A 27,983-nucleotide genomic window follows, 5' to 3' on the forward strand; every position below is an offset into this window, starting at 1 on the left:
TGTTATTCCAGTGAACACAGTGCTCTCATTTAACCCTTTATCCTTGAGTGACCTTCGGGCCTTGATAAACATTGACTTCCTTGTAAAAAAAGTTTTATAAATATTTATTATATGAAGAATGACCTACACATGTTTCAGTAATACTTGTGCTTCTTCAGGACTAATAGATAATCGCTGACAAGTAGATAGTGTTGAGGGTCGAGGGTGGTTTGCACATAACCACGATGTCTCAGATAAGCAAAATAAAAATCTCAGAGACATATAAAGTGCAAAGTGTTTGGCTCAGTAAAGCATCGAACTATACAAAAATGTCTTTAGAACTCTTAACACATGTGTTCCACTTAAATTTAGGTATAAAGTTTTATTTTAGAGGCAGCAAACTTTAAATTGAAAATTCAATTTTCTTTAACTGCAGATTTAGCAACTATCGGTTACTTTCAGTTCAACTTGGTTTGGCAATTCATTATGTGGTTTCAGCAGGATGGTGCCACATGCCACACACTGATCGAAGAAACATTTGGTAAACAAATAATTTCACTAAATAGACCTGTCAACTGGTCACTATTTTCATGCGATTTGGCCCCATTAGATTTTTTTAGTTGGAGATATATAAAGTCTCATGTCTATGCTGATAACCCAGACACAATAGACCATTTGGAAGACAACATTCAATTCATTATTGCCGAAATACAGCCTAATTTAATGCATATAGTTTGTGAAGATTGGACTTGTAGATTATGCTATATACACATGTATCGCAGGAGTGTCATATGTCCAAAATTGTATTTCAATTATGAATACCAAAAATTAATCTTTGCAATAAACCACATATTTGCATAATAAAAACATTTTTCTGCGATTTATTTTAATTTAAAGTTCACTGCCTCTTAAAGAAGGCTCTTTATATGTCACCAAAATCAAACTGATTATGTTTACTTAGACTTTTAAAGTGTTTACCACAATGGTGTCCAAGTTGTCCAGTCTCCATGCAATGAATATTAATTCAAAATTAACAGGTGTTCTTTTTTCCTTTATATAAAGCTGCCTTTTTTTATTTAATAAATTCAGTGCTTCGGGGTTAATAAATACAGTGTTTTTTTTTTATTTAATAAATTCAGTGCTTTAATAAATTTAGTGCTTCAGGTCTACTGGACCTTATGTTTAGAATCCGTATTCAAATTTTGTTGAAAATCAATTACATGATTTTGATTCTAAAAAAATTTTTTTTTTACATATATACTCTTTTTTTCACCTCAAACAAGGCATATTGCCATTTGGAATGTAATGGGCTAATATTTGGGATTGAGTCTAACAGGGTAGTGTAGGGAGTTGAAAAGCAAGATGTCTGTTCACATTACATTTAAACTTCTTCAGGTTTTTGCACTATGTTAGTAGAGTCAGGAAAGCAGAAAACAAGTCGGAAATTGCAAAGTCTAGCAGTTCAAGAGAAGAAACAATTAGAGTAGGAGGTTTTTCCGGCATCTAGGGACATCAACAGTAAAGAGGTGGGATTTTGCTGCTTGTCAGGTTATTCAGGAATGTGTACGTTGAGGTGAAACAAGTGCTATGTGTTCATCAGAGCATATTCCATTGAAGTACTTGCAGAAAAAGGCACAGAAATGCAACATTTTGGTGAAGGGACAGAGGTTAGAACTTGGCTGATAATGCAGGACCTATTAGATTTGATACCATTTTTTTGTGTACTAAGAACGGTGAGACTAGTGGTAGCTGCATCAGCCAAGATGTGGCAATAATACTCCATGCATGGGTGAATACTGGTTCTGTAAAGGTATAGGATACTCTCTGGTATGAGTAGTTTTCTTACAAAATGCCTCAAATTTAAGGGGTCTTAAGAAGAAATTCATATGGTGTTGTTTAATTGATATCTAATGACGAAGGATCAAATTCGATGAAAAGCGGAAATATTTGTGATTTGTGCCCATATTATGGCTTCTAAATCGATTTAAAGTGGTAAAAAATAAACTGAAATTGGGGAAAAATTATTAATTGATAGCTAATACCTTTTGTTTAAATCTCACAAAAATCGAAGGTATCTGAATTTTCAAAAAGGGATTCCATCTCCTTTTCCCTCTTTTTGAATAAAACTAAATTAAACCAAATATAGCTAACATTACTCAGATTTAGGCCAAATGATATAATATACATAATGATCAGTTAGGAGTGAATCCTATTAATTCAAATATACAAATCTATAATATAAAGCTGAACGTCTGTATGTATGTCTGGTCACGAATAGGCTCCTATATGGTTGACTATTATAGAAAACTGATCACATATAATGATAGAAAATATATCGAGACACAGGAATGGGTATGTTTGATCTGCCATAATGATTATTCATTAAAATTGTGGGGTCTACGTACTCGCATAGTCCACAAAGTATGGAAATAAAAAATTTAAAAATTAAAATAAAAACGTTTATAAGTGTTTTTAATATAGATATACATAATAATACTTTGATAAGTATGTTTTTACTTAAATAGGGATGGTATAATAAAATTGTGGGGTCTGCGTTCACGCCTGGCCTCCATAGAATGGAAATAGGCACAAACTTTAATAAAGACTTTTCATGTCTATCTGTGTAAGTATACTTTGATAATTATATTTCAGTTTGAAGAAATATGGTATAATAAAATTATGGGGTGTTTGTTCGCGCCTAAACTCCATAGAATGGAAATATGTCACAAAGTTTAACAAGGTTTTTTAATATAGATCCACAGAATATTGTGATAAGTGTTTCAGTGTGAACGGGTATGGTATAATAAATTATGGGGTTTATCTATTTTATTTTTACTTTCATCATATTTTGCTTTGGTTTTGATACCCCCAAATTCGAAGCTATCTCTTTACAACCCTTCCTTTTCATAACCTATCATACTTTCACAAATCAGAGTCCATTTTCTGTAGGCTGTTTTTGAACCCAGTCAACGACGGGTACTTTTGCTACTATATATATATATATATATATATATATATATATATATATATATATATATATATATATATATACTAGTGTTGGGACGATTAATCAGAATTGGGAATCGGAAAAATCAGAACTTTTGGGAATATCAGAATCAATATGAGAATTGGAAAAATTTGTCTATTTTCCGATGCCAAAAACGGTTCTTTGAATTGTTCTTTTTTTCTGTTCTTTTTTTTTGTTGTTGTTGTTGTTGTTGTTTTTGTGTGTGTGTGTGTGTTTTTTTTTGTTTAAAACTTAGTTTTCCATTGTTCATGCTAATCTTAAAATATTGAAATTAAAATTTTAAGCTACAAGTAAAACTAAAATATGTAGATCACCTCCTATTCCAAAGTGTATTTGTAAAAATATATGCATACATTACATGCTTTTTGTTTGTTTTTTTTTTTTTTTTTTTCGATAATCAAAGAAAGAGAAGAAAAGAAAAAAAAACAATACTACTATAGTTAACTATTTAGAGATTTTAAAAGAATCGGGATCAGAATCTATAATTGTACCGGAATCGGGAATTTAGAACAGAATTGTTAATTATATCAGAATCCGGAAAAATATTGGAATCGTCCCATCACTAATACATACCTAACTTTGTATAGCTATATATGCATGTCTACATAGTAAAAAAGTAAAAATAGTAAAAAAAAAAAAAGGCTATGTTTCAAAATAAATTTCATTAAATATGTTATATGGTTCATGAGTGTTTGTGTATGTTCCAATTTTAATTCTTGATTCTAATCCAATTTGTTTATCTCACATTTTTTTTCTTCTTCTTTCTATCTTTCTTCTATCTTTATCATTCTTCCATGCCATAATATTGCCAACAGGTGGTAAGTAATTTTTTTTGTGTAAAAAAAAAAAAAAAAAAAAAAAAATCTGCATTTTCTAAAATAAAAAAAAAATTCAGTTTATCACACATGGCGCCTGCATGATCAACGAACGAAATTGAATTAAATGCACGTTTTTTTTTTTTTCAATATTTTTTCTGCATTTATTTATTTATTTATTTTTTTTTTTGTTATTTTTGTTTGTTTTATGGTTTAATTTTATCACACCCACACAAACACATACACACAGAGGCAAACATACATACATGAAAATTATTATGATTGTAGTTGTTAGATTTGTATACCACTATGTTAAGAACAAACCAGTCATATTGAAACTAACAGCAGACCCTTAACCACCCCCTCTTGCATATTACAAGTGGACTCAACCACAGAACTATATTAAAGCCGGGTCAAGTTCATTTTGCGAGTACTTTGTACCAACTACCTTTTAGAAGTTTTGCTACTCTCAAAAGGTTTATTTACGTCCTCTCTGGGGGATTAAACGGAAGGTTAGGTGAGATTTGGAAAAGCTAGCAGACGAGGGAGAAGTGAACTCTGGACTAGAAAAATGTGTGCAAACAACCCTGTCAGTATTTCTTGGTAGGGCCATCTCAGGTAATTAACTATAAACTAATCTCTTCTCAAAGAGAGAAGGTAAAGTTTGGCAGGGTGGACCTCCTAGGATTGCACAGAGCCACATGTCAGCCTGACAGAAGCAGACTGATTGCCAGGGATGTATACTGATTAGTACAGACCACACATGCCTAAATTGTGCCTGCTTTACCAGGTAAATTCATGAAAAATACGTTATCTCTCTTATATTAAAAAAAAAAAAAATAGTGCTTATGCATTAAAATAAAATTTTGAACAAATGCATTTCAGGTTAAACACTATCATTTACATACATGTCATGTTGAAATTGGTATAAATTACAAAAGATTACAAAAAATGATCCTGTAGAAGATGTGCTAGATCTATTTTTCATGAAAAATCATCGCTACTAGCAGTAAAATATTTTCTATTTTTCAATGGCGTATTTCAAGTAAAGTAAGGGAGATAAGTCAGTTTGTGATACAGAATTGGTCACACCACTCTTCCTTATTAAAACATATGATAAAACTCAGTAATTCGATGGATTCTCTTTTCACTTGTAATTATTTTTCTACTGAATTATTTTTAGCCAATTTTTAGAATATATATATGCAAGAGTCGTTCCAAAAGTAAAGCCTCCTATTTTTTTTTAAACTCAAAAAGTTGAAGAACTATGAAGACGAGAGTGGTACCATTAAAATAAGCGACCCTTTGTGCTCCATAACTTTTTTCTACATAATCACCATCATTATCAATTCACTTTTGCCAGGAATTTAAATGACGCATCTCTGCTTCTGATGCACATCTATGATAGGGGTTGCTTTTAAGAGTCTCATACAGGTCATGAATGCATAAATTCAATCATCATAACAATGAAATTTGCAATCCTCTATGATGCTTTTGGGTGAAATAAAAAATAAAAAACATTACTTTTGGAACGCCCCTTATATATATATATATATATATATATATATATATATATATATATATATATATATATATATATATATATATATAAATATATATATATATATGTGTGTGTGTGTGTGTGTGTGTGTGTGTGTGTATGCAAAATAATTATGTAAATATATCTTAAATGAAGAAAAAATAGCACATATTATTTAGCTAAAATAAGCTTCTCTCTTTTTTTATTTTCTTGTCATTTTGTTTTTGCTGGAGATGGAGCATCCTGCTGGATGTTAGACATTCACTGGCTATCTCATACATTGCAAATTGAGAGAACTTTTCTTAAGATTCGAACTGCCCCTTTAAGTGCAATTGATATATTATTCCCTTGCACTTGGTTCACAAGGTATATTCACCAGGTAGTTTTTGAAAATTCTGTTTCATGAGTTCAGTTGCTCCTATAATTACTGGAATAATGGAGATTTTGTATTTTTTCAATGGCGGATTTCAAGGAAAGCAAGGGAGATAAATCAGTTTGTCATACAGAATTGATCATACAACTCAGATTTCAGTTTATATCGCTATCTTAAAAGAAAAACAAAAACAAAACAGCCGTAAACAATGAGGAACTCATACAAAAATATGAATACAAACAAAAATAAATACTGGCAGGGCAACACCCAGGATAAAAAGGGCACCTTAATTCGTTTATATGTCTCACAGGAAGAGGCAAACAATGGTGTAAACCTTTCTATCTCTGGAAGTGGCACTACAACCATTACAGAAGCCAAACAGAGGCAGCCATCAGATCTTAATGAAAGAGGTCTTGGCCCCCTATCTCCATCGTTTGTAGCAACAAAAATTCAAAAAAACAAAAGAGGTTTAAAAGCCCTGTCATGGTTTGTTACCCAAAAGGTACTGATGTTTGGCTACTGCTACTTAGAGCTTGATGACTTTTTTGGTATACCATTCAACAAAATACATGTAAGATATACCATATATCAAAATAGATGATATAAATGTGCTATAAATATACTTGTAGTATTTTAATTGTTTACAAATGAAATATACATATATAGATGACACACTAAATTTTTGTATAAGCAATATCGCCTGAAGAAGTCCTCTAGTTATTTGTAAGTGCCTGGCCGAAACATGCTCATGAATGTGTAGCGACATATTAATGCTTATGTAAAAACAAATAAAAAGTATATCTTGCCCTACTTTGGTATTGAGCACTCTTTTATTAACCTCGTTAAAACTTCATTTGTTGCTTTAACTCAATGGTGTAAACCTTTCTATCTCTGGAAGTGGCACCCAGCTATTACAGAAACCAAACAGCATTCTCGTCGTCAGTCGGAGTCATTAACCACTTAGCTACCATCACCTCCTGCTGCTAGTGCTGCTGCGATTGAGCATCATTAATTCATTCCTTTCAAATGAATCCAATACTTATTATTGGCATTGGTTTCCTTGATATCTTTCTAGTTAGAATTATTTCTAAAAAGATATCGGGTACTTATAGGAGGGAGGGACCATGTGAAAGTTGCCAACATCCCTAAGTGAAATTGTTTGTGTGGAACAAGTTGGGTTCGAACTTGGCACATCCAGGTTGTCAGTCCATGTCATTAACCATTAAAGCACCTTCACCTCTGTCCTGATGTTGCTGCTGATACTGCTGCTAGTCTAAATGCAACTGACTTGTTCATGCCATAATGGTAAGTACATCTGACACAGTAGCAACGCATGTTCGAGTATTTCCATTTGCAGATGCTAAAGCTTTCTATTATCAAGCGATGTTTGCGCTTTCTTTTTTCAAGCGAGGAAAAGTCTTGCACAGAGCCTGCTCCACAATAAGTACAATAAATGTATTTAAATAAAAAAAAAGAAAAAGAAAAAGAAAGATCTTGTATAAATCAGAATATGAAACATAATATCTGTTGACAATCTTACAGGATCAACCGTTGTCTTGCATCATGGATGAGAAGATATGAATACCTGGATTAGGGTTTATACATATGGTAAAGTAATTAGAAGTAAAAGACATCTTGTTTATTTTGGGTGTTTTATTTTACGGCATATCAACCATTTTCAGGTTATTTTATGCCGAATCCAGTAATTTTAGAAAACGTTTTTATGTTTCAAGTTCTTTTTATATTCAAATATTTACTTGTCGAGTTTGGTTTGGTTGTTTTGTTTTGTTGTATATCGACTATTTTTTGGTTATTTAATGCCTAATCCAGTAATTTTAGGAAAAGTTTTTTTATGCTTTAAGTTCTCTATACCTTCGCATATTTATTCATGGTGTTTAGTTTGGTTGTTTTGTTTTACTTTTTAAGTTATTTAATGCCAACTCCAGCAACTTGAAATATAGTTTTTATGCTTCAAGTTCAAATACTCATTCATGGTATTTGATTTGATTGTTTTGTAGAAGGAAATTGTTTTTTTGTTTTTAACATTGCAAAACATGATTGAGTTTCGAAAAGAGGAAGGAAGAGAACAATCACATCAATGTTTGAGGCATTTTTAGTCAAATAACCAATATCTTCAGACATCTTAATCTAGTAGCACCAAATGGGCTTACAGGTATTACCACTCCAGACAAAACTGAATCCGGGAGTAATAGTTACTAAGGGGGGTAACTCCACATTCTCTACAGCCTTCAAATGGGATCTTATCATTGCATGTCTTTTAAGATCATACCCAAGACCATTATTTTTTTTAAGACATTGAATTTTTTTAAGGCATTGAATTTATTAATCAGAGCTTAATCACCTGGCCAGTCGAGCTACTATCAAATAAAGTAAAAAAAAATAATTAAATAAAAATAAACAGCTGATTTATAAAAAGTTTGGAATGCGCAATTATACTCAGATGGAAGAGTCTATTCTCTGAGTTCCGATTGGCTGCTTGGTCATGATTGGATAATCTGTTAGGAAAATGTTTGCGTGTTTTACATATCATTATGAGACACTTTATGCTAGTTAATGTCAATTTGATTTTACATATGTGTACATAAATACATTCTTATTTAGCATATGTAATCTATTAGCAGTTAAACCCACGTTGCCTGGAAAAGAATGGGAAATCTTTTCTACTGCTATCCCTTGATCCTACACAATTCTTTTTCTTTTCTTTATTAATTTCAAGAATTTCTCATCTTCAACTTATAAACAGAATAAAACAACACAAAATAAAATAAAGTGTTATGTTTGCTGTTTATGAATGTCCAGGGCAAAAGCAGACCCCACATAATTACTATACTTCCCCCCAAATTTATTACTATTGAATTACTCGTAAAATTTATATTTGATCTTGGCATAGAGCTTCGTTTTCAATTGTATTTGCCAGGTGGAGAGATTAGAAAACACTCCAGTGTTGCTTTGGGATAAAAGCAGTTGGACAGTCTCTTCTTCACGCGTGTTCTCATGCAAGCATATTCAATGAAACAAAGAAACAAAACAAAAGCGTTTGAAAAAGAGTTTTTGAAAAAAACATTTGTTTGTTGTGACAGAACAAACAAGATCACCTTTTCCTAGCTCTGAAACCCAAGCTAACGATTTAATTCTTATTTTTATTCATTTGTTTATTTATTTTACTTGGGTTTTCTTTTTTTGGGGGGGGGATTTCTTTCAATAATCTCAGATGCAATCACCTTTAGGAATTATGTATACAGAACTAATATTGAACATTTTTGCTCTAAACTTACTTTTACTGGCTTTCCAACCAAAACTTTTAACAAAAGTGTCAAGATAAGTTTTTTTTTCATGACCAATTTTATTCTTGAAAATATGTACAAGCTATAATCGTAGACTCAGCTATCTCACTAGATTCAGCCACTCTGATGAGTCGTAGATGACGAAACACATGTCAGTGGATAATTATATTTTAAAAACAATATAAGCTATAGTGGTATTTAATACAATGCGGTGCTATTGGCTCCCCACGGAGTGTTCCTTAATGGGTTTTGGTGCTGATGTGGTAGTCCAAATCTGCATCTTCTCTCCATGACATATTGATAACCATTTTTATGAATGCAATTACAAAAGAAAGAGTATTAATAAATACAATTGGACTACAAAAATCTTTGTTTTACAGATTGTACATGTGCATGCATTAAACGACTCCCGCCTTCTCCCCTAGAGGATGGGGAGGAAACAGATTCTCTCTACTCGTCTGACACATCCACATACCTACCCCATCACAGACAGGATACTTCCTTAGACTCTAAATAGAAAATTCCACTATACATATATTATATATATATACATATATTCCACTATACATATAGTATATATATATATGTACATATATAGACTAGCTGAAAACATTATCAATAATTTTCCCCACTCTTTATCTGTGCCTAAACCTAAACATAGATTCCATGATCAAAGCTTCTTTCTTAGAACTGCACGCCTGTGGAATTGTCTACCGTTTTCCTGCTTTCCAGCTGTCTATAATATGGTTGTCTTCAAGTCCAACGTGAACAAGTTTCTGATGAGCCGTTCCACTTGTTAACAAATTTACCGAACTTCCATTACTATTGATTACTATATTGTCATTTTGACTGCTCTAGACTCTTTAACCCTTATCCTTGATAAGTGGTGACGCCTATGCAAAAAAAAAAAACATAATTTTATTAATATAAGGGGGGGGGAGAACGGGGAGAGTGGGAGTTGGAAAAATTGAGGGGAGAGGGATAGAGAAACATGGAAGGACAAATAGAGAGATAGAATGTTTAATAGGAAAATGTTATACTTTTTAACCTCTTCTATTTGTTTATTTTAGCTGGACCAGGGAAACGCCCGGTTACTCTGCTTGTTAATGCTGATTTCTAGATAAAAAAAAAACAAACTTGTGTTCAAAATTGTAGATTTTTATAACTGGAACTACTTGCATGAGCAACTAATTTGCATATGTAGGGATCAAGATGGATTAAAAGCAGATATGGGAAGTTCAGGTTTTTGATTGTTCAGAGAAATCGTTGATGTTATAAATTTTATCAGAGTTTTTACAATTTGGATAAGCCGGAATTCCTTCTGAAGTTTGGACCGCCATTGTGACCTTATGATGGCTATAAGAAATTTACGTACGTCTTTGTTTCTTATATACGATTACATAGTGGAACGATAAATTTGTTTCCCTAAAGAAAACAACACTACAGCTTTATTTTAAAACTTTTATTGAAAAATCAATTCAGGGAATTTGATTGTGTTGTAGAGCTGACATGCCATCTTCAGCCTCAATCATCCCTTCAATACGGGTCTGAACTAGGAGCATGTCTTTTATACAAGCACTGACAGGAGCTTGGTGAATACTCAGCCAATGGCGGTTATCAGATGTTGTTTCCATTCGATGCTACTAACAAAAAGTGTATTTTGCACATGATAAACCTGGTGTTTGGGGAAAAGAAATTCCATCCTCACGTTGTTATAAGTCGGCCATCTTGGGTGTCATGCTAACCAAAATGTGGTGAGAACAGGAAAATTTTATGAACACACCCATTAAGGAAACGGCTGTAATGAAGAAATCGAAGATAAAATAAACAAAAGTTACAAAAAAGAAAAAATGTAAGTCTTTGAATTTAAACAAAGTTTTAATTTTATTATTATTATTTTATTATATTTCATATATATATATATATATATATATATATATATATATATATATATATATATATATATATATATATATATAGTACAAAACTTTGTTGAAATTCAAAGACACAGTTTTTCTTTTTTGTAACTTTGCTTTGGAAATTTTTTCACCCGAATACGATGATCAGCATGTTAAAAATATACCTTCAGTTGTAAAAATCTAATGGATGAACATCTGAAGAAATTAGTAGGGGCATGATATTTTTATGGACACATAAATCGTAAAATTACCTACCCATTAATGAAACAGCTGTAATGGAAAAAATCCAGGAAATAAACGAAGGTTATAAAAAGAAAACGTGAGTCTTTGAATTTTCAACAAAATTTTACACTATATATATATATATATATATATATATATATATATATATATATATATATATATATATATATATATATATATATATATATAGTGGAATGAAATAAGAGAAATTAAAAATAAAAGAAGGGAAAAAAAAACGGAAAAGATGTATATTTAAGTTTTTCTCCAAAGGGCCATAACTCTGTTAAGCTAAAATTAAAAATTAATTTTTAATATTTTTCGCTCAAGGTAAACAATTATGTTAATGCATAATATAGCAAATTCATAAATTTCAACTAAATAAAATTATAGTTTTAGAATTAAGAAATACTAAGGATTATAATTTATGTAATAATAAATTTAATTATAACAGTAATAACAATCTAATCATGTATAGTTTAAAATTCAGATTAATAAATTATTTAATACAACCGGAAATCAAAAATAGTTTTTTTATATATATATTTTTATATATTATTTAGTTTATACATGCAAACACGTGTAATAGATTATAACCATTGATGTTATTTAGTTAAATATGGATATATTAATTATAAATAATGAATTTAGGTAAATATGGATATATTAATTATAAATAATGAATTTACTAATTTATAAATAGAACATTTCTGGCAGAATATACCTAAATTAATAGAATTTGTTAATACGTATGTGTGGGTTTTAGCGACTTTATTTCTAAAATTCAAAATGCGTAATGAAAGAAAAATATGAGGTATTTGCAGCTTCTCTTCCAATTTTCGGATTTTTTAATCATGCCCAAACGCATTTTATTTCCTTTTGGTGGATTGATTGTTGCTATTTCTTCTGATGAGTTAGGGCATAATAGATTCACTGATTGATATAATAATTAAGTGATTGATCTATACTGTCAACTGAATTAAAGGAATAAATTGTAAGATGGTCAACATCATGAAATTTAGAATATAGACTTTTGTCATTCATTCATTATATGCTCTGTAATTACATCGAGCTTCTTAAATAAGGATTATTATATATGAAAAGGTATTATAAGTGAATAAAGAATATTTTCATATATATATATATATATATGTGGATTTATATATATATTTGTAGCCATCAACATACAGTCTTGTTTTGTTGTATCATAACTCATCAGTGCCGCTAGACTAGCACCTCTCCCAAGCCGAGGATTGAACCTAGAACCATCGCGTTGACAGTCCGCAGTTCTACCGATTGACCCACGGAAGCGGCGCCCGTAAATAATCTCGCCAAATGTCTATTTAAACAAACATCCGTCCACCACTTGTACAGTACTTTAAACGCTTTGTTTATAAACAAAGAGTGAGCGTCGCATATATATATATATATATATATATATATATATATATGATTAGTTTTTTTGGAAAAAGAATTCCAGCAGAGTGCTCAATTAAAAGGAAAATCCAAATTTTAAGGGCGTACTTATATTTTGTGTACAGAAAGTTGTTAGTTGAGACAGGTCATTGGTACCGTCGGTTTCAAGCCCGATAATAAGGCCCGTTTAAGGTAAGGATACCTTAAACGGGCCTTATTATCGGGCTTGAAACCGACGGTACCAATGACCTGTCTCAACTAACAACTTTCTGTACACAAAATATATATATATATATATATATATATATATATATATATATATTTCACAGCTCATCAGTGCGGCTAGCCAAGCAATTAACTCAAAGCTAGGATCGAAAATTGACCGCCCATATGACAGTCGGAGCTTCTAACCGTTGCACCATTCAGCCGCTGCTATGCGGGCAGTGAATTAACAATGTTTTGACATTGTCCAAATACTTAAGCTCAATTTGTTTACACAAAGAGCATGGCTTCATACGCTATTGGCAATTTGTATATAATATATATATATATATATATATATATATATATATATATATATATATATATATATATATAACCGTATTATTTTACATTTTTTTATTGGGGAAATGGTATTATCCACTGGAGAGCCATGTAATAAACAGCTGCCCTGTTTTTAAATCTCCGAAACAGCTACATGGTAAGCCGCTGATGATCCCCGTTTTCTATTTACAAAATTTTAGTTAAGATTTTCTCTTTTCATCCTTATGTAGTTAAATTCAGTTTTAAATTGAAGACTTTTGCGAAATCGTCTTATGCAAATGCTAAGTCTATTTCTATTTAAAAATTTTTGTTAAGTTTTTCTTTCTTTCTTTCTCCTTATATAAATGAATTCTCTTTTGTCATTATAAACATTTTTGAAGTCGGATTATGTAGGTGCTTAGTCTGCGATAGGTTAAAGTTAAACTATTATTTTCCTTCCGGGAATTTAAACTGCATTCTTTATTATATATATATATATATATATATATATATATATATATATATATATATATATATATATATATATATATATATATTAGCCCAGCCTTGACAGTCGAGTTTTAAATTTCTTCCATTTCTTTTTCCTGCCGCACACCTTATCTTTCTTTTAATAATATTATTTGAACTCATTCCCTTTTCCTTGTACCCATTTGTGAATTATTCCACGGATTTCTTCCTTTTGGATTACTTTGGACCATCTTCCATTCACGCGATTCCCTTAAATTTTACTTGTGGAATTGGAAATTTAATCAACTTTTTGGGATTCTGGATTTTTGGATTTTGCCGTTGTTGGATATTTTACCATTCACCAGACTATCCATTTACGTGAAATCACTTTTTTCTTCATCCTTTTCCCTCTGCTTCACTTTTTGTTACCAGGTAAGATCTATTACTTATTTGTAGTTACATTAAATACTTTTGCAAGCAAAATCCGATCCCGCATTTTGCTAAATCCTACCCTCTGATGAGAAGGAAAGTATTTCTTCGAAACTCAGCGGATTAAGGACTATCCACTTATTTAGTGCTTCCTTTTTAAAATGAAATATGTTTTTAACTCTTTTTCAAAGTGTTTTTTTAACATGTTTTATTAACTACATGTTCTTATATATATATATATATATATATATATATATATATATATATATATATATATATATATATATATATATTGGCAGCTAGCTAACGTTTCGCAAGTATTTTTATTAAAAAAAAAATTCAAACAAACCTGTCAAAATAATAAATAGTAAACACAAAACAAACATTTTTGCGTTTATTAATATAGATAGATAAACCTTAGCATTTTGGTAATTTCAATACAAATTTATTTATCGTTGAAATATGACTGTAAAGAAAAGAAAAAAAAGAAGAAATCAATTTCAGTTGCTCCAAAAGAATATGTCGGAAAAGAAACAGCTGTCTTACTATCATAACTAAGGATTATTGGCACTTCTAAATTTTATTATCTATCTTTTTTTCTTTTCTTTTTTTTTCTTTTTTTTATTACATTTTCACCCCAAACAAGGCACATTGCCACTTTGGTGTAGGGGGGCTACTATCAGGGGCAGAAACTACTGGGGCACTATGTTGGGATTTGGGTAGCAAGATGTCGGTTCACGTTGCACTTGAACTTCTGCATGTCAGTACAGTTAGGGAAGCAGGAACCTGGAATGGAATTCCAGAGTCTAGCGGTTCTGGGGAAGAAACTACTGGAGTAGAAAGATCTTTTACATCTAGGGATCTCTACAGTGTGGGGGTGGGATTTAGCTGCCTATCGGGTTTGTCGAGGGTGTCTATGTCGTGGGGGCACAAGTGTCTGCAGTTCGTCAGAGCATTCACCATTAAAATACTTGTAGAACAGGCAGAGGGATGCAACATTTCGTCGATGGGACAGAGGCTGAAGCTTAGATGCCAGTTCAGGGCCTATCCGGTTGGCGACTCTTTTTTTAACCTTGTCTAGGAGCGAGAGACTAGTAGCAGATATACCAGCCCGAATGTGACAACAATACTCCATACATGGGCGAATGGTGGCCTTATAGAGGTACAGGATACTTTCAGGTGTCAGTAGTTTTCTAGCACGGTAGAGAGAGCCTACTTTTTTCGCAGCGGCCCTGGCAATGTTTTCTATCTATCTATATATATATATATATATATATATATATATATATATATATATATATATAGTGATTGACACTTCTTGACAGAAGAAGACCATCTTTCCCTTGCTTTATTGTTGGTTACCCATTCATTTTCATGTATTTTTGAAATATCTTCTTTTTTTTTTTTAAATTATATACACATATATACACTTATACACACACACACATATATACATGTGGAGATGTGATCAAGATGCATCAATTCCTATTTTCTGTGGGAACGAAGGTGGCTCTTCAGACTAGCCCTGCTCTTACACAGTCTGTTGCACATACATACATACATACATACATACATACATACATATATATATATGCATATATATATTAGTGGCCTGGCAAGGCCATAGCGGAGATAACCAAGCAAAAAATAAAAATAAAAATAAGCAAAATTCATCCGAAAGCAGCAAAACTGAAGCTAGCCTGCCAAGACACTATATATACAAATGTAGGCAAATTTGGGCATATTTAATTGGTTTGAAAATATAGGTTCTTTTTACCAATTGTCAGAAAATTCTAACCATAGAATTTTACAGCCATAAAATGTTTCAATCATAGTCATTTGTTTTCCTAGTTTTACATATGAATTACAAAATATCTGATATTTCCCTAAAAATGTCTGGCTTTGCTGTTATGGTTTCAAATGATCTGAAATAACAGTCAAATATTTCTTACATGTTATATCTAACTTTTTGATTTCTATATATAAAGTAAATCTCACAGTGTATCAGGATTATTTGATACTGGAGATATAACATATGAGAAATATTTGGGATCAAGTCTCCCCTCGCTGTTATTTCAGATCATTTGAAACTATATATATATATATATATATGGCGATTAGGCTACACTGAATATTCAGTGTAGCTTAATCGCCATATATATTTTATAAATTACTAACTAGCTCTACCTACGTATTGAGAACTTTTGAAGTAAATACTTAAAGTTTACGCATAAATCTATACTTTCGTATATTAAATTTATGTGAGTAAATGAAGTAGTTATATATATATATATATATATATATATATATATATATATAGAGAGAGAGAGAGAGAGAGAGAGAGTCTGTTTATTATACAAACATTATTGGTTACATATGTGCATACATGTTTCAGTGGAATCGTAATTCAAGGAGACTACCTCATCAGATCAAAAAAAAAAATGGAGCGATCTTGAAAAGAGATTCCAGATTACATTTGTTTTTTAGGATATTCGGATGTGGTTTCCGCTTTAGAAGAAAGTGGAGTATATACTTTGTGAATGGGAGCAGTAGGGGTTTTAGAGGGAAGTGTGGTGAAGGAAGGTACTCAGAGGGTGAGGGAAGTGCGATCTTATGTCGTCAAGCTGTAGCAGCAGAGGGTGTGTATTGGTATTATTTTATCTTCACAGTTATTTAGTTTTTGCTTTGATCTGAAATAATATTATATGCTCATTGCTGTTAACTTCGTTATCTTTGTTTTTTGTGGTTGTTTTTTTTTCTTTTCTGGCGGTGACTACATTATCTATCTATTTTATTGTTAAGTTATATTTATTTATTTTATTCCCGGCTTTTTTATCCGTTTATTTGCTTCTGGTTTTCAAATTATTTGTTTATCTGTTTATCTATAAGATATATGTACGTATGGTTAACTATACCACCTCTATTTAAATTTTTGATCCGATTAGGTGGTCTCCTTAAGTTAGGATTCCACTGAAACATGTATGCACATATGTAATCAATAATGTTTGTATGATAAACAAATTATATACCAGCTCTGTCCTCCATTGAGCACTCTTTAATAATCACACAGGTTTCATTGGATTTACATCTAAGAAACCAATCTATACAACCATTACACACACACACACACACACACACACACACACACACACACGTATATATATATATACGTGTGTGTGTATAATAATCTATACAACCATTATATATATATATATATATATATATATATATATATATATATATATATATATATATATATACATATGTGTGTGTGTATAATGGTTGTATAGATTGGTAGTAAATCCAATATATATATATATATATATATATATATATATATATATATATATATATATATATATATATAGTCATCTACATGTTTCATCAGTGTGGCTAGATGAGCAACTACCTCAAGCCAAGATTGAAGCTTGACCGCCTTCTATCCGTTATGCTATTTGGCTGCTGCTATACGGGTAGAGAATTAACAATGTTTTGAAATTGTCCAAACGCCTAAGCTCAATTTGTTTACACAAAGAGCATCACTTAATACTCTAATGGCAGTTTGTATATCACTTCCCAATATACTCAACCCAAGATAGGGAGCATTATAGTCATCCACATACAGTACTGTTTCGCTGTTTTACAGCTCATCAGTGTGGTTAGACAAGCAACTACCTCAAGCTAGGATCGAAACTTGACCGCCCAAATGACAGTCGACACTTCTAATCGTTACACTATTCAGCTGCTGCTATACGGGTAGTGAATTAACAATGTTTTGACGATGTCCAAACGCCTAAGCCCAATTTGTTTACAAATTACACAAATTACAAAGAGCATTGCTTATTATGCTAATGGCGGTTTGTATATCACTTCTCAATATACTCAACCCAAGATAAGAAGCATTATATATATATATATATATATATATATATATATATATATATATATATATATATATATATATATATATATATATATATATATATATACAGAAAGTGAACATACCAAACCAAAGATGCATTTGCATCACATTTATTTTATTAGTAGCATAATTTGTTTTACACGTATTTCATTGAATACTGCAAATTCACCAAACAACTCATCAGAGACAAATTTATGTTTCTTTGAAGCAAGAGTTTTTCCCTCCTGGCTTAAAAAGGGATAAAAATTGATGGAAAATTGCATTAAAAAAATACTTCTGAATTGCTGAGAATTTCACAGCATTCCTAAACAGAAGTATTTATTACGTTAAAATCAAAATAATCGTTGCACAAAACAATATATACGTATAGTTAATTAATAAAAGGTCATTTTGCACAACAATATATAAATCAGTTAACTTTACTACTAATATCACATATGCATAAACAATATATAAAACAGATAGTGTGTTTCTAGTGTGTAAACTTGAATTAACTTGAAATAAGGTGTTTCCAACTTCTCACCATTAGTGCGCTAAGTGAGACCAACATTTGCATTTATTCATTTAGAACAGCAATTGCCCTTGTTTTGAACTTTATCGACTACAAAATAAATATTGTTTTATTTGGCAAACCAGTAATATTCATTTAGAAAACCAAGCTAAGTACATTTCTATAATAATTGTAATTGGAATACATTTAGGTATGCTAGACATTTTAGCCATTAAAAATGGGGAAAAATTTACTTTTTTCTTTTTTTTTTTGACATGGGAGTCACCACTTATCAAGGCCCGGAGGCCACTCAGGGATAAGGGTTATTGCATGTACAGGAATCAATGAGATAGTATTGCAGTAATGATTAGTATTGGAGATTTAATAGAGTGTTTTAAGAGGGCGGTTTGTCAGGAATTTGTTTATGTTGGACTTGAAGACATCCAAGTTGTAGTCAGATGGGAAACAGGCAAACGGAAGAGAGTTCCACAATCGTGCACTTCTGAGAAAGAAGCTCTGCTCATGGAATCTACGTTTGGATTTAGGCACAGATAAAGATGGGGAAAATTATTGACAGTAGTTTCAGCCAGATGGGTGTTTCTCGTGAAAGATTGGTGAGGGGGGATGAGAGATTGGAGCTCAGACGAGCACCTGCCATGGAAATAGCGATAAAACAAAGACAGGCTCGTAACATCTCTTCCGCGGGAGAGCGGCTGCAGGGAAGAGAAAAAGGCATCTCACACTAACCTACAAAGTCTATTTTGTACTCTGTCAAGGCAGGATAGGCTGTTTTTAGTAGCTCCTGCTCAGATGTGGCAGCAGTACTCCATCCTTGGACGTACTAGGCTTTTATACAGATAGAGAATTGCATCAGTAGTGAGATATCTTCTGGAGCATTAGAAGGATCCCACCATTTTCCCAGCGTCTTTGGCAACAGACCTGATGTACCTGTTCCATTTCAGATCAGGAGTAAAGGTCAAACTTAGGATGAGGGCTGTATGCCAAATTGATGGTTAAATTTATACTCATTTTTGCATTAAAAATTAATCCCCCAAAAGATACCATAATACTTACCTTATCATAACAAAGGTCTATACACAATTTCTACCAGATCGGCTCAGTACTTTCCGAGAAAACTTCTAGAGTAAATATGGTATTGTAGTGACTAATCCTTATTAATCCGTAACTGTGCATCGACTGGATACCAAAACATTTAGTTCATTGCACTTTATCATAATAAAGGTCCATACAAAATTTCAACCAGATCGAACTAGTAGTTTCCGAGAAAACTTCTTGATAAATATAGTATTGCGGTGAATAATCCTTATTAATCCTTAACTGTGCATTGAGCAGATACCTAAATACTTTCTTCGCTGCACCTTATCATAACAAAGATTGATACAAAATTTCAAGAAAAAATGAAAGGGACAAACAGACAAGCAGACAAACAGACAGACAGAATAAGAGAAATACAATACAGATATACAATGTACTCATTAAATGTAATAAAGTTATGTTGTATGCATATAAATAAAATAAATTGAAAACGTAAAGTTTATTCAAGAATTAACATTTTTAGTGTAATATTTGTTCACTAGCAAAGATACACATGCTTTGCGCAGGGCTTTGCTGTAAACTCAGGTACTGGCGCAGTGGGTACCCGGGCGTACAGCAAAGTTCTGATTTTAACATTTTACCTTGACCTTAAAAATTGTGTGCACCATCCCTAGGTTGGAGACCATCATCATGTCAGCTGGTTTGGTCATGATTAATTCAGTGGTGTGGGCTGTAGGAAAGTGTGTATACATAGGCTTAACCTTAACTTTGAAAAATGATATGCATTATCCCTAGGTAAGGGACTATCATCATACCAAGTTTGGTCATGATTGGTCCAGTGGTGTGAGCTGTAGGAGAGTATATATACATAAGCTATGATCTTGACCTTTGACTGTAACCTTGAAAAATAGTGTGTACCATCCCTAGGAGACCATTATCATGTAAAGTTTGGTCATGATCGGTTGATCGGTTTAGTAGTGTGGGCTGTAGGAGAATATCTATACCTAGGCTTAACCTTAAAAAATTGTGTGCACCATCCCTAGGTAGGAGACCATCATCATGTCAGGTTTGGTCATGATCGGTTCAGTGGCTTGAGCTATAGGAGAGTTGTACACACAGACACATACACACACACGTGCACGAATGCTACTACCTCATATATAATGTGTCCATGGTCAATAAAACTTTTTGCACAAGCCACCTGTGGGCCACCACCACCAGTGAGCTACCACCACCAGTGGACCACCAGTTGGTGACCACTGATTTAGAAGATAATGTAGAATGATATTCTGTTTCTGAATTTTTTAGATAAGGATTTATAAATTGGAATATTTAGATTATTCAGACTACTGTTCTCATTATTCTCTTAACGTTTCGACCGACGTAACCTCCAACCTCCCTTAGGTGTATTTTATAACTTTCTGAACTTGGGAATATTTCTGCTGAACCCTGGAATCTGTAAGGAATTTTGAACGGAACCTTTTATTCAATCGATAAGAGTACATTGCTCTTGTTCCATCAAACCATGACTTAAGTAATTGCAAACCCATGACATAATGGATAAAGTGCTAAGTAAAATTGAGTTCTAGGTGACACTCTTCTGGAGGTTGAAGGTTCAATTCTCAGTGGGGGTGATGTTAAGAATACAATTGCAAATAACTTAAGCCTTCTATATGGTTATTGCTGACGAACAGAATGAGAACAGTTGTTGGAATAATGCTGATAATACTGATAATAATACTGATTTATTTATTTTTTTGGAGTGTCACTGCTTACTATTTTTGGCATGTTAAACTGTTCTAAGATTTCGCAGAGGGTACACATTATCCTTCCTCTTCACTGCCTCAACTTCACTGCACTCCTTTTTCCTTTATTTCTACAGCCTCTTCCTTAACTCCATCATATTCTTATTCTCCTCTGTTCATATTAGTGCTTAGACCACAGTCAAAGCTGTAGTGGCCACCTCTGACGACTTCTTAACCTCATGTACACTAAATGCAGTGCGTTTGCTGTATATAAGTAGGAACAGGTGATGCATGTGTCTATTCCAGTCTCCAACATGGAGGACAACAGTAAGAAAGTGTGGCCTTTTTACCTACAGGTAAGTAATTAACATTCCTCACACATTCAGGACTAATTTTTACAATGAACGGATCTTTTGAAATTTATCCAGTACTAAATGAAAAGGTGATATTAAGGCTTTGTTTCTCTTAAAGTAAAATACAGAATTTCTGCAACCTAGTAAATGATTATGTCAAATTTAATGCAATTCTGAAATATTTGTATTTTTTTTGTTTTTACAAAAGGGTCACCACTTATCAAGGCCTGGAGGTCACTCGAGGATAAGGCTTAATATGTGTACGATAGCCATTGGGACAATAGTGTAATAATCGTTAGTAGTGGTATAATTTTATTATCTACAAGGACAGTTCAAAGAACTTGTTTACGTTGAACTTAAAGACGACAATATTGTAGTTAGCTGGGAAGCAGAGCAGCAGAACAGAGTTCCAAAGATGGGCAGTCATACGAAATAAGATTTGTTGTATGGCATCTACGTTTAGGCTTATGCAACGATAGTGAGTGGGAGAAATTATTGATAGCGGTTTAGGTAGAAGAGTGTCTTTTGTGAAAGTTTGATGATAGATTGGAGCTTGGGATGGGATATGGTATGTATATTATGCATTTTAAAAGACGTTAAAAATACATGAAGAAACTAAAATTTATGGAAATTTATTAATTGATGTGTAATATTATAGCTAAATTATCAAAGAAACCAGAATTATTTGAAGTTTAAAGCTTTACCACCTTTGCATGAAGTAAACTCTTGTTTTGAATTTTTTACACAAGGATTGATTATTTGTATTATTTGGATTCTTCAAACTACTGTTCTCATCTTGAGTGTTATTTTCAAAACGCTTTGGTCGATAAGACCTCCAACCTTCGTCAGATGTATCTTGTCGAACTCGGGAATCTTTCTGTCGAGCTCGAAAATCCTCCTGTCGAATTTAGAAATCTGAAAGGAATTTCAAACAGAAGTCTTTATTTAATCCATGGGAGTAGCATGCTCTCGTTCCGTCAGCCATCGGTCTTACTGAGTGTAACTTTTACAACCGAATTTTAGTAAGTACTTTATCCACTGCGCCATGAGTCCTTGCAAATAATGTTCAAGATGAGAACAGTAGTCCAAAGAATCAAAATAATACAAACTAAATTCCTGTTTTCATTTATTCATAAAGTTCGTTACTTGAAGTATTAGGTTGGTGCAAAAATAATGTCGTTTTTATATATAAAGTTGAACGCCAAAAAACGACATTATTTTTGCACTAACCTAATATTTGAAAGATTAATTTCAAATAATAAACATTTCATTCATAACTTTTTACTATGAAACAAAATATTTCTTATTTATTCATATATATATATAGATAAGCCTGAATATTTTGGTAATTTTGATACGAATTTATTCATCTTTTAAATATAAAAAAAAAACTTTCTCATTTATTCAGATAAATAGACAAACATTAAGATTACAATGCAAATTTACTGATCTTTTAAATTTGATCATAAAGAAAGGAAAAGAAAGAAGAAATCAATTTGCCTTTTCACTTGCCATTTAAAAATAGATTGTAACTTTCTGAAAAGCAAGAGAAATCTCTTGAGAAAGGAACATTTGGATACAGTTGCTAAATCTTTGTTCAGTAAATAAAACAATATTGAATACCCCCCTCCAAAAAAATTATTTATATTAAAATTAAGATAATCCTTAAATTAAAAAAGCAATACCAAATAACCTTTAAGAAAAAAAAATAACCCTTTTCGAAATCAATATGCAAATTATTTAGCCTTGCAACTGATGTCGTATATACATAAGCAAAGATGATGCGTCTATTGCATAAAGTTGAATTTTTCCAGTAACTAAAACAATATAGAACCCCCCCCCCAAAAAAAAAAAAAATTAGTTCTGTTAAAATCAAAGCAATCATTGGATTAAAAAAGAAATAAATAGTAATTAATTAATAATATCAACTTTTCCAAAACCAATATGCAAATTAGTTAGCATAGTGAAAGTGGGATTAAGAAATCAGTGCCCCCAGGGAGGAGCACTCGCACCTGCAAAAAGTGCCTGACCAGCCCTGTCAGCATTTTATTTATTTATTTATTTATTTACACGGTGGTCACCACTTATCAAGGAACGGAAGCCACTCAGGGATAAGGGTTATTGCAAGTACAATATATAAGAGAGTATCAGGCGATTAGCAATAAAGTAACCCCTTCTCAAAGAGGGAAGGCAATCTAGGAGGGTGACCTACTAGAACTGTACATAACTAACATCCCACCACAATCAACAGGGGCCAGATCATTACAGGAATGCTCTAATCTATTGATTTTGGGGCTCTAGGATAAACATTTCTAGATAGTGAAATATCAAGGCCTTATGTACGACATGAAAAGAAACTGGAATTTTAAGAAAATCTCCATCATGTCAGTAATTATAGGAGCAACCAGACTCGTGAGAAAGAATTTTGAAACTACCTGTCAAATATACCCGATGAACCAAGTGCAAAAGAAATACAAACAATTGCACTTAGAAGAATGGTTAAACTCTTTAAAAGATCTATCAGTTGGAATGAATGTCTAGCATTTGGTAGGATGCCCCATCCCCAACAAAAACAAAATGATAAGAAGATTATAAAAAAGTTGGTGCAGCATCTATTATGTAAAGTTGAATTAACTTAAAAGAGGGTGTTTTGTTTTTACCGTTAGTGCAAGAAATGGGTCCAACTTTTGCATTTATTCATTTAAAGCAGGGGTCTCTAAAATTTTCAAACGGAAAAGGGACATATTGCTGACATTTTAGAACCACGCAAAATAAATTTTTAAAAAAATTAGCCTGAACGTGTTTTATGCTCTTTTGCTCATTAGCTTTGCTTTTGTAGTGAAACTCGTTTTCCAAAACCTCATTTTTTAAATCGTTTTATGAATAAAAAAGAAAAAAATTCTGGTACTAGTGCACTTATTGATCCATTCTGAAATAATAATGTTATTATTTAGAAAGCCATTTTTGACATCGTGAGAGGAAGGGGTTTTGTACCTATTCTGTACTTTCACCTTACAATTTAATAAAAACAGATACCATAAAACTTTAATTAAGCTTGAAAATACTATTTTAAAAAAAAATAGTATGAGTCAATAAGTGCGCTAGCACCAAAATTCTTCTTGAATATTTTTGTTTTCCATAAGAATTCAGCAGGCCAGATTAAAGATTTGGGCAGGCCGGTGCTGCCCTGCAGGCCGTAGTTTGATATATACTGAATCTCTTTCTATCATGTTATGCCAATCTTGATTCGATTAATTCTTTACCCGGAAAAGCTTCTCTGACTGCCATTTTTCTTGACTTGAAACGACTATATTTTTCTATTACAAGAATGACTGAACACTTTTTAGGCGGTGGTTTGTCCCAGCTCTTTATCCACGTTTACTTGTGCATTGTATTAGGTCTGTAACCGCTAACACCACGTAATGGTGGGTTAATCTTTGTGGGTGTGAGAGATTGTTTGCATTTTTGTTGATAGTAAAGTATATTCCACCATGTCACTTCCGGTTTCGATAAAGGGAGATAATTATGGGTTCTAAGATCGTTTTAGCTTAATAGCTAGGTAAGTTATAGTGCATTTTTTTTTCTTGATGAATGAACTTAGTAAATTGATTTTATGTTAAATAATATAAGTATTTTAACACTTTTTTGTAGGATGTTTTAGATATTTTTTGTTAAACAGCTCTTATATTACAACGAGTAACTAACTTTGGTCAGTGTGTAGGTTTTGTGAATACTTTCAACAGATTAGATTGGCCTACAAAACTTAATACACTTGGTTTTTATCAGTTCAGGTACTCCCTTATACTAGAAGGATGATTAAAGTTGATCAGATTCTTTCTTCAAGTTCACCAGCATCAGGAAGGACCTTAACACACTTTGGCACTTATGCAGACCACGAACCACGCTGGAACAACGGTGTTATGTAGAAATCCATTCTTTATTGTTCTGCATTTTCATCGTTAATAAACTAACGCACCGCAAAAATTGGATCCAACTTGAAAAATCAAATAAAAAAAATGTAGGATATAACGGGCCAACTTACTAGAGTATAGCTGACCGGGAGGGGGGGGGGATGCTCTTCTAATTTCCAAAACGAACGATTTATTTCTAGCTATGCTAACAAATGACAGTTCTTTTATTTCTTTTTTATGGCGGCTTCAAATAACCAAAAGTTTTAGACCAATCAGGAAAAAGGTTAATTATTCTATTTTTTATTTTATTATTCTTTAAAATTTATTATCATTTATATATAGATACATTTTTATTTTTAGTTTATATTTAATATAAATATCAGAAATATGACACCACAAGTGATCCTGTGTTAAATATGAACATTGTTTTGAATTACCTTTTTTAGATGGATTAAGAATTGTTTTTATGACAACAAAAAAAATTACATTTATCATGCCACGTATCATTTAATTTTATATTATTTTTAGGAGAGTAACAAGTGAACATTGGGTTTACTTTCAGCATCCTCGTAGCTATCCCTTCCCTTATTTTGTCCTCACATTCCATAAATGTTGTTTCTGACAAAGGAGGGAGAATTGCTGCTTTCTGGATCTGGATCGGAATCTATCCATCTAACAATGGAGAGTAGAGAGGGGATCTTGGGATTACTTTCGGTAGCCTCGTAAATTTTTCTTGCCTTATTTTGTCTTTTACTTCTCACATTCTATAAACTATGTTTCTTTCAAAGGAGGAAGAACTGCTATTTTTTCGGGTCATAATATATTCATCTAGCACTTATGGCTGGCTAGTTTTTTACCTTAAAGTAGTATTTTTAGCTCCTTACATCAAGTGGCGTCACGTCTTGTTTGGAGCAATTTCCCCCTCAAAGAGTACACTTGAAATATCAATTTTTGAACAAAATATATTAATAAAAACTGGTCGATCAAAAACACTTTTTTTTGTATGTTGCAAATAGACAATGTTAGTGTTTTAAATACAAAAATAAATCGAAAATAGGCATTCAAATATAAGATTTAAATAAAATGTATTTCTTTTTGAGGTGGTGGACTTTAAATTAAAATAAATCACAGAAAAATATTTTGGCTTTTACAAATATGCATAGATTAATTTTTAACATTTATAATTTAAATACTATACTCACTTGCACATATATATCAAAATCTATAGGTCCAATTTTCACAAATTCTATGCATAAAATTAGGCTGTATATTGAAAATGACACATCGAATATTGTCTTCCAGGTGGTCTACTGTGTCTGTTTTATCAGCGTAGACTTTATATATCCCTAAAGAAAATAATCTAATGGGATTAAATCGCAGGAACAAGGTGACCAGTTAGAAGGTTCATTTCATGAAATTATTTATTTATCAAATGTTTCTCTCGGTATTTCAAAATAAATTTGCATGATTTGCAAATGCTGCTCGGGTGTCAGTTTCTCCATGATTAATTGTCAAACCAAGCTGAACTCAAAATAACCGATACTTGCCAAATCTGCAATTAACAAAAATAGACTTTTCAATTTAAAGTTAGCCACATTAAAAAAGATACACCCTGTACTTATTACTTGAGATACAGTTACAAAACTCAGCATTCCTATCCCGACACAGTAAATCACCTGAAGAAGGCCAGAGGATGAGTTGGCCGAAATGTGGTGAAACAACAACTATAAAGATGAGCATAACAGTCTGCAAAAAAGAATGAATACACAAATTACTCATCTTAAAGGATTCCAAAAATAAATAAGATATATTCTGATCAGTACAACAATAGCCGTCCGTGTCGGGTAGCAATATAAGGTAACTGAGTTGTCAAGTAAAACATTAAGGGTTAGATCTGAATTCGCATTTCCAACTCGAAGCTTAAACTGACTCCAACCAGTTTCGCTTTTCTTAAATCACGTGTTTGAGTCATATCACAACACTTTAAAAGTTTTTTTTCTTGATGCTCTGTGTAGCATATATATTTTATATATATTTTATAATTAATGAAATTTGGAATCTGATAAAGTAATACTGTCAAATCTATATTATAATAAAGTGAATGTAGACGTGTGTGTTTCGCCTCGCGGTGTGAATGATCAGGCTTTTAAAATTTAATTTTATGAATTTAAGGAGAAGCTTAATCTTAAAAAATAACTGATACTAATAAAAGAGGAAATAATAATCAGGTATGCAAATTAACTTTTCTTTGAGAGCAAAGATTAGCTTTTTCCTTATTTTTCTTATCAATTGATTTTGTCTTGATTTGTGTTATTGATTAGTGTGATCTTTTTCATATCGATTAGTTTGAACTTTTTGTTTTTATCGATTAGTTTGGTTTTCTTTATATTACCGATTATCTATGTTTTGATTTTATTACCAATTAATATTGTCATCTTTTTTTTTTAGTGATTAGTGTGATCTTGCTTTTTG

At 32.0% G+C, this 27,983-nt stretch overlaps 1 protein-coding gene across 1 annotated transcript in view; it reads left to right on the forward strand.

The window, feature by feature from the left end:
- Window positions 1-224: 224 nt before the first annotated feature.
- Window positions 225-27,983, forward strand: part of LOC145268400 (voltage-gated delayed rectifier potassium channel KCNH1-like) — a 186,086-nt gene continuing 158,327 nt past the window's right edge. The window contains exons 1-2 of the mRNA XM_080123962.1: window positions 225-285; window positions 416-520. Of these exons, the coding sequence (XP_079980088.1) occupies window positions 225-285; window positions 416-520 (166 nt within the window). The remainder of the gene's footprint in view (window positions 286-415; window positions 521-27,983) is intronic.

This window comes from Euprymna scolopes, chromosome 43 (assembly GCF_053919585.1).
Source record: "Euprymna scolopes isolate OS-2025 chromosome 43, ASM5391958v1, whole genome shotgun sequence".
Lineage (NCBI taxonomy): Eukaryota > Metazoa > Mollusca > Cephalopoda > Sepiida > Sepiolidae > Euprymna > Euprymna scolopes.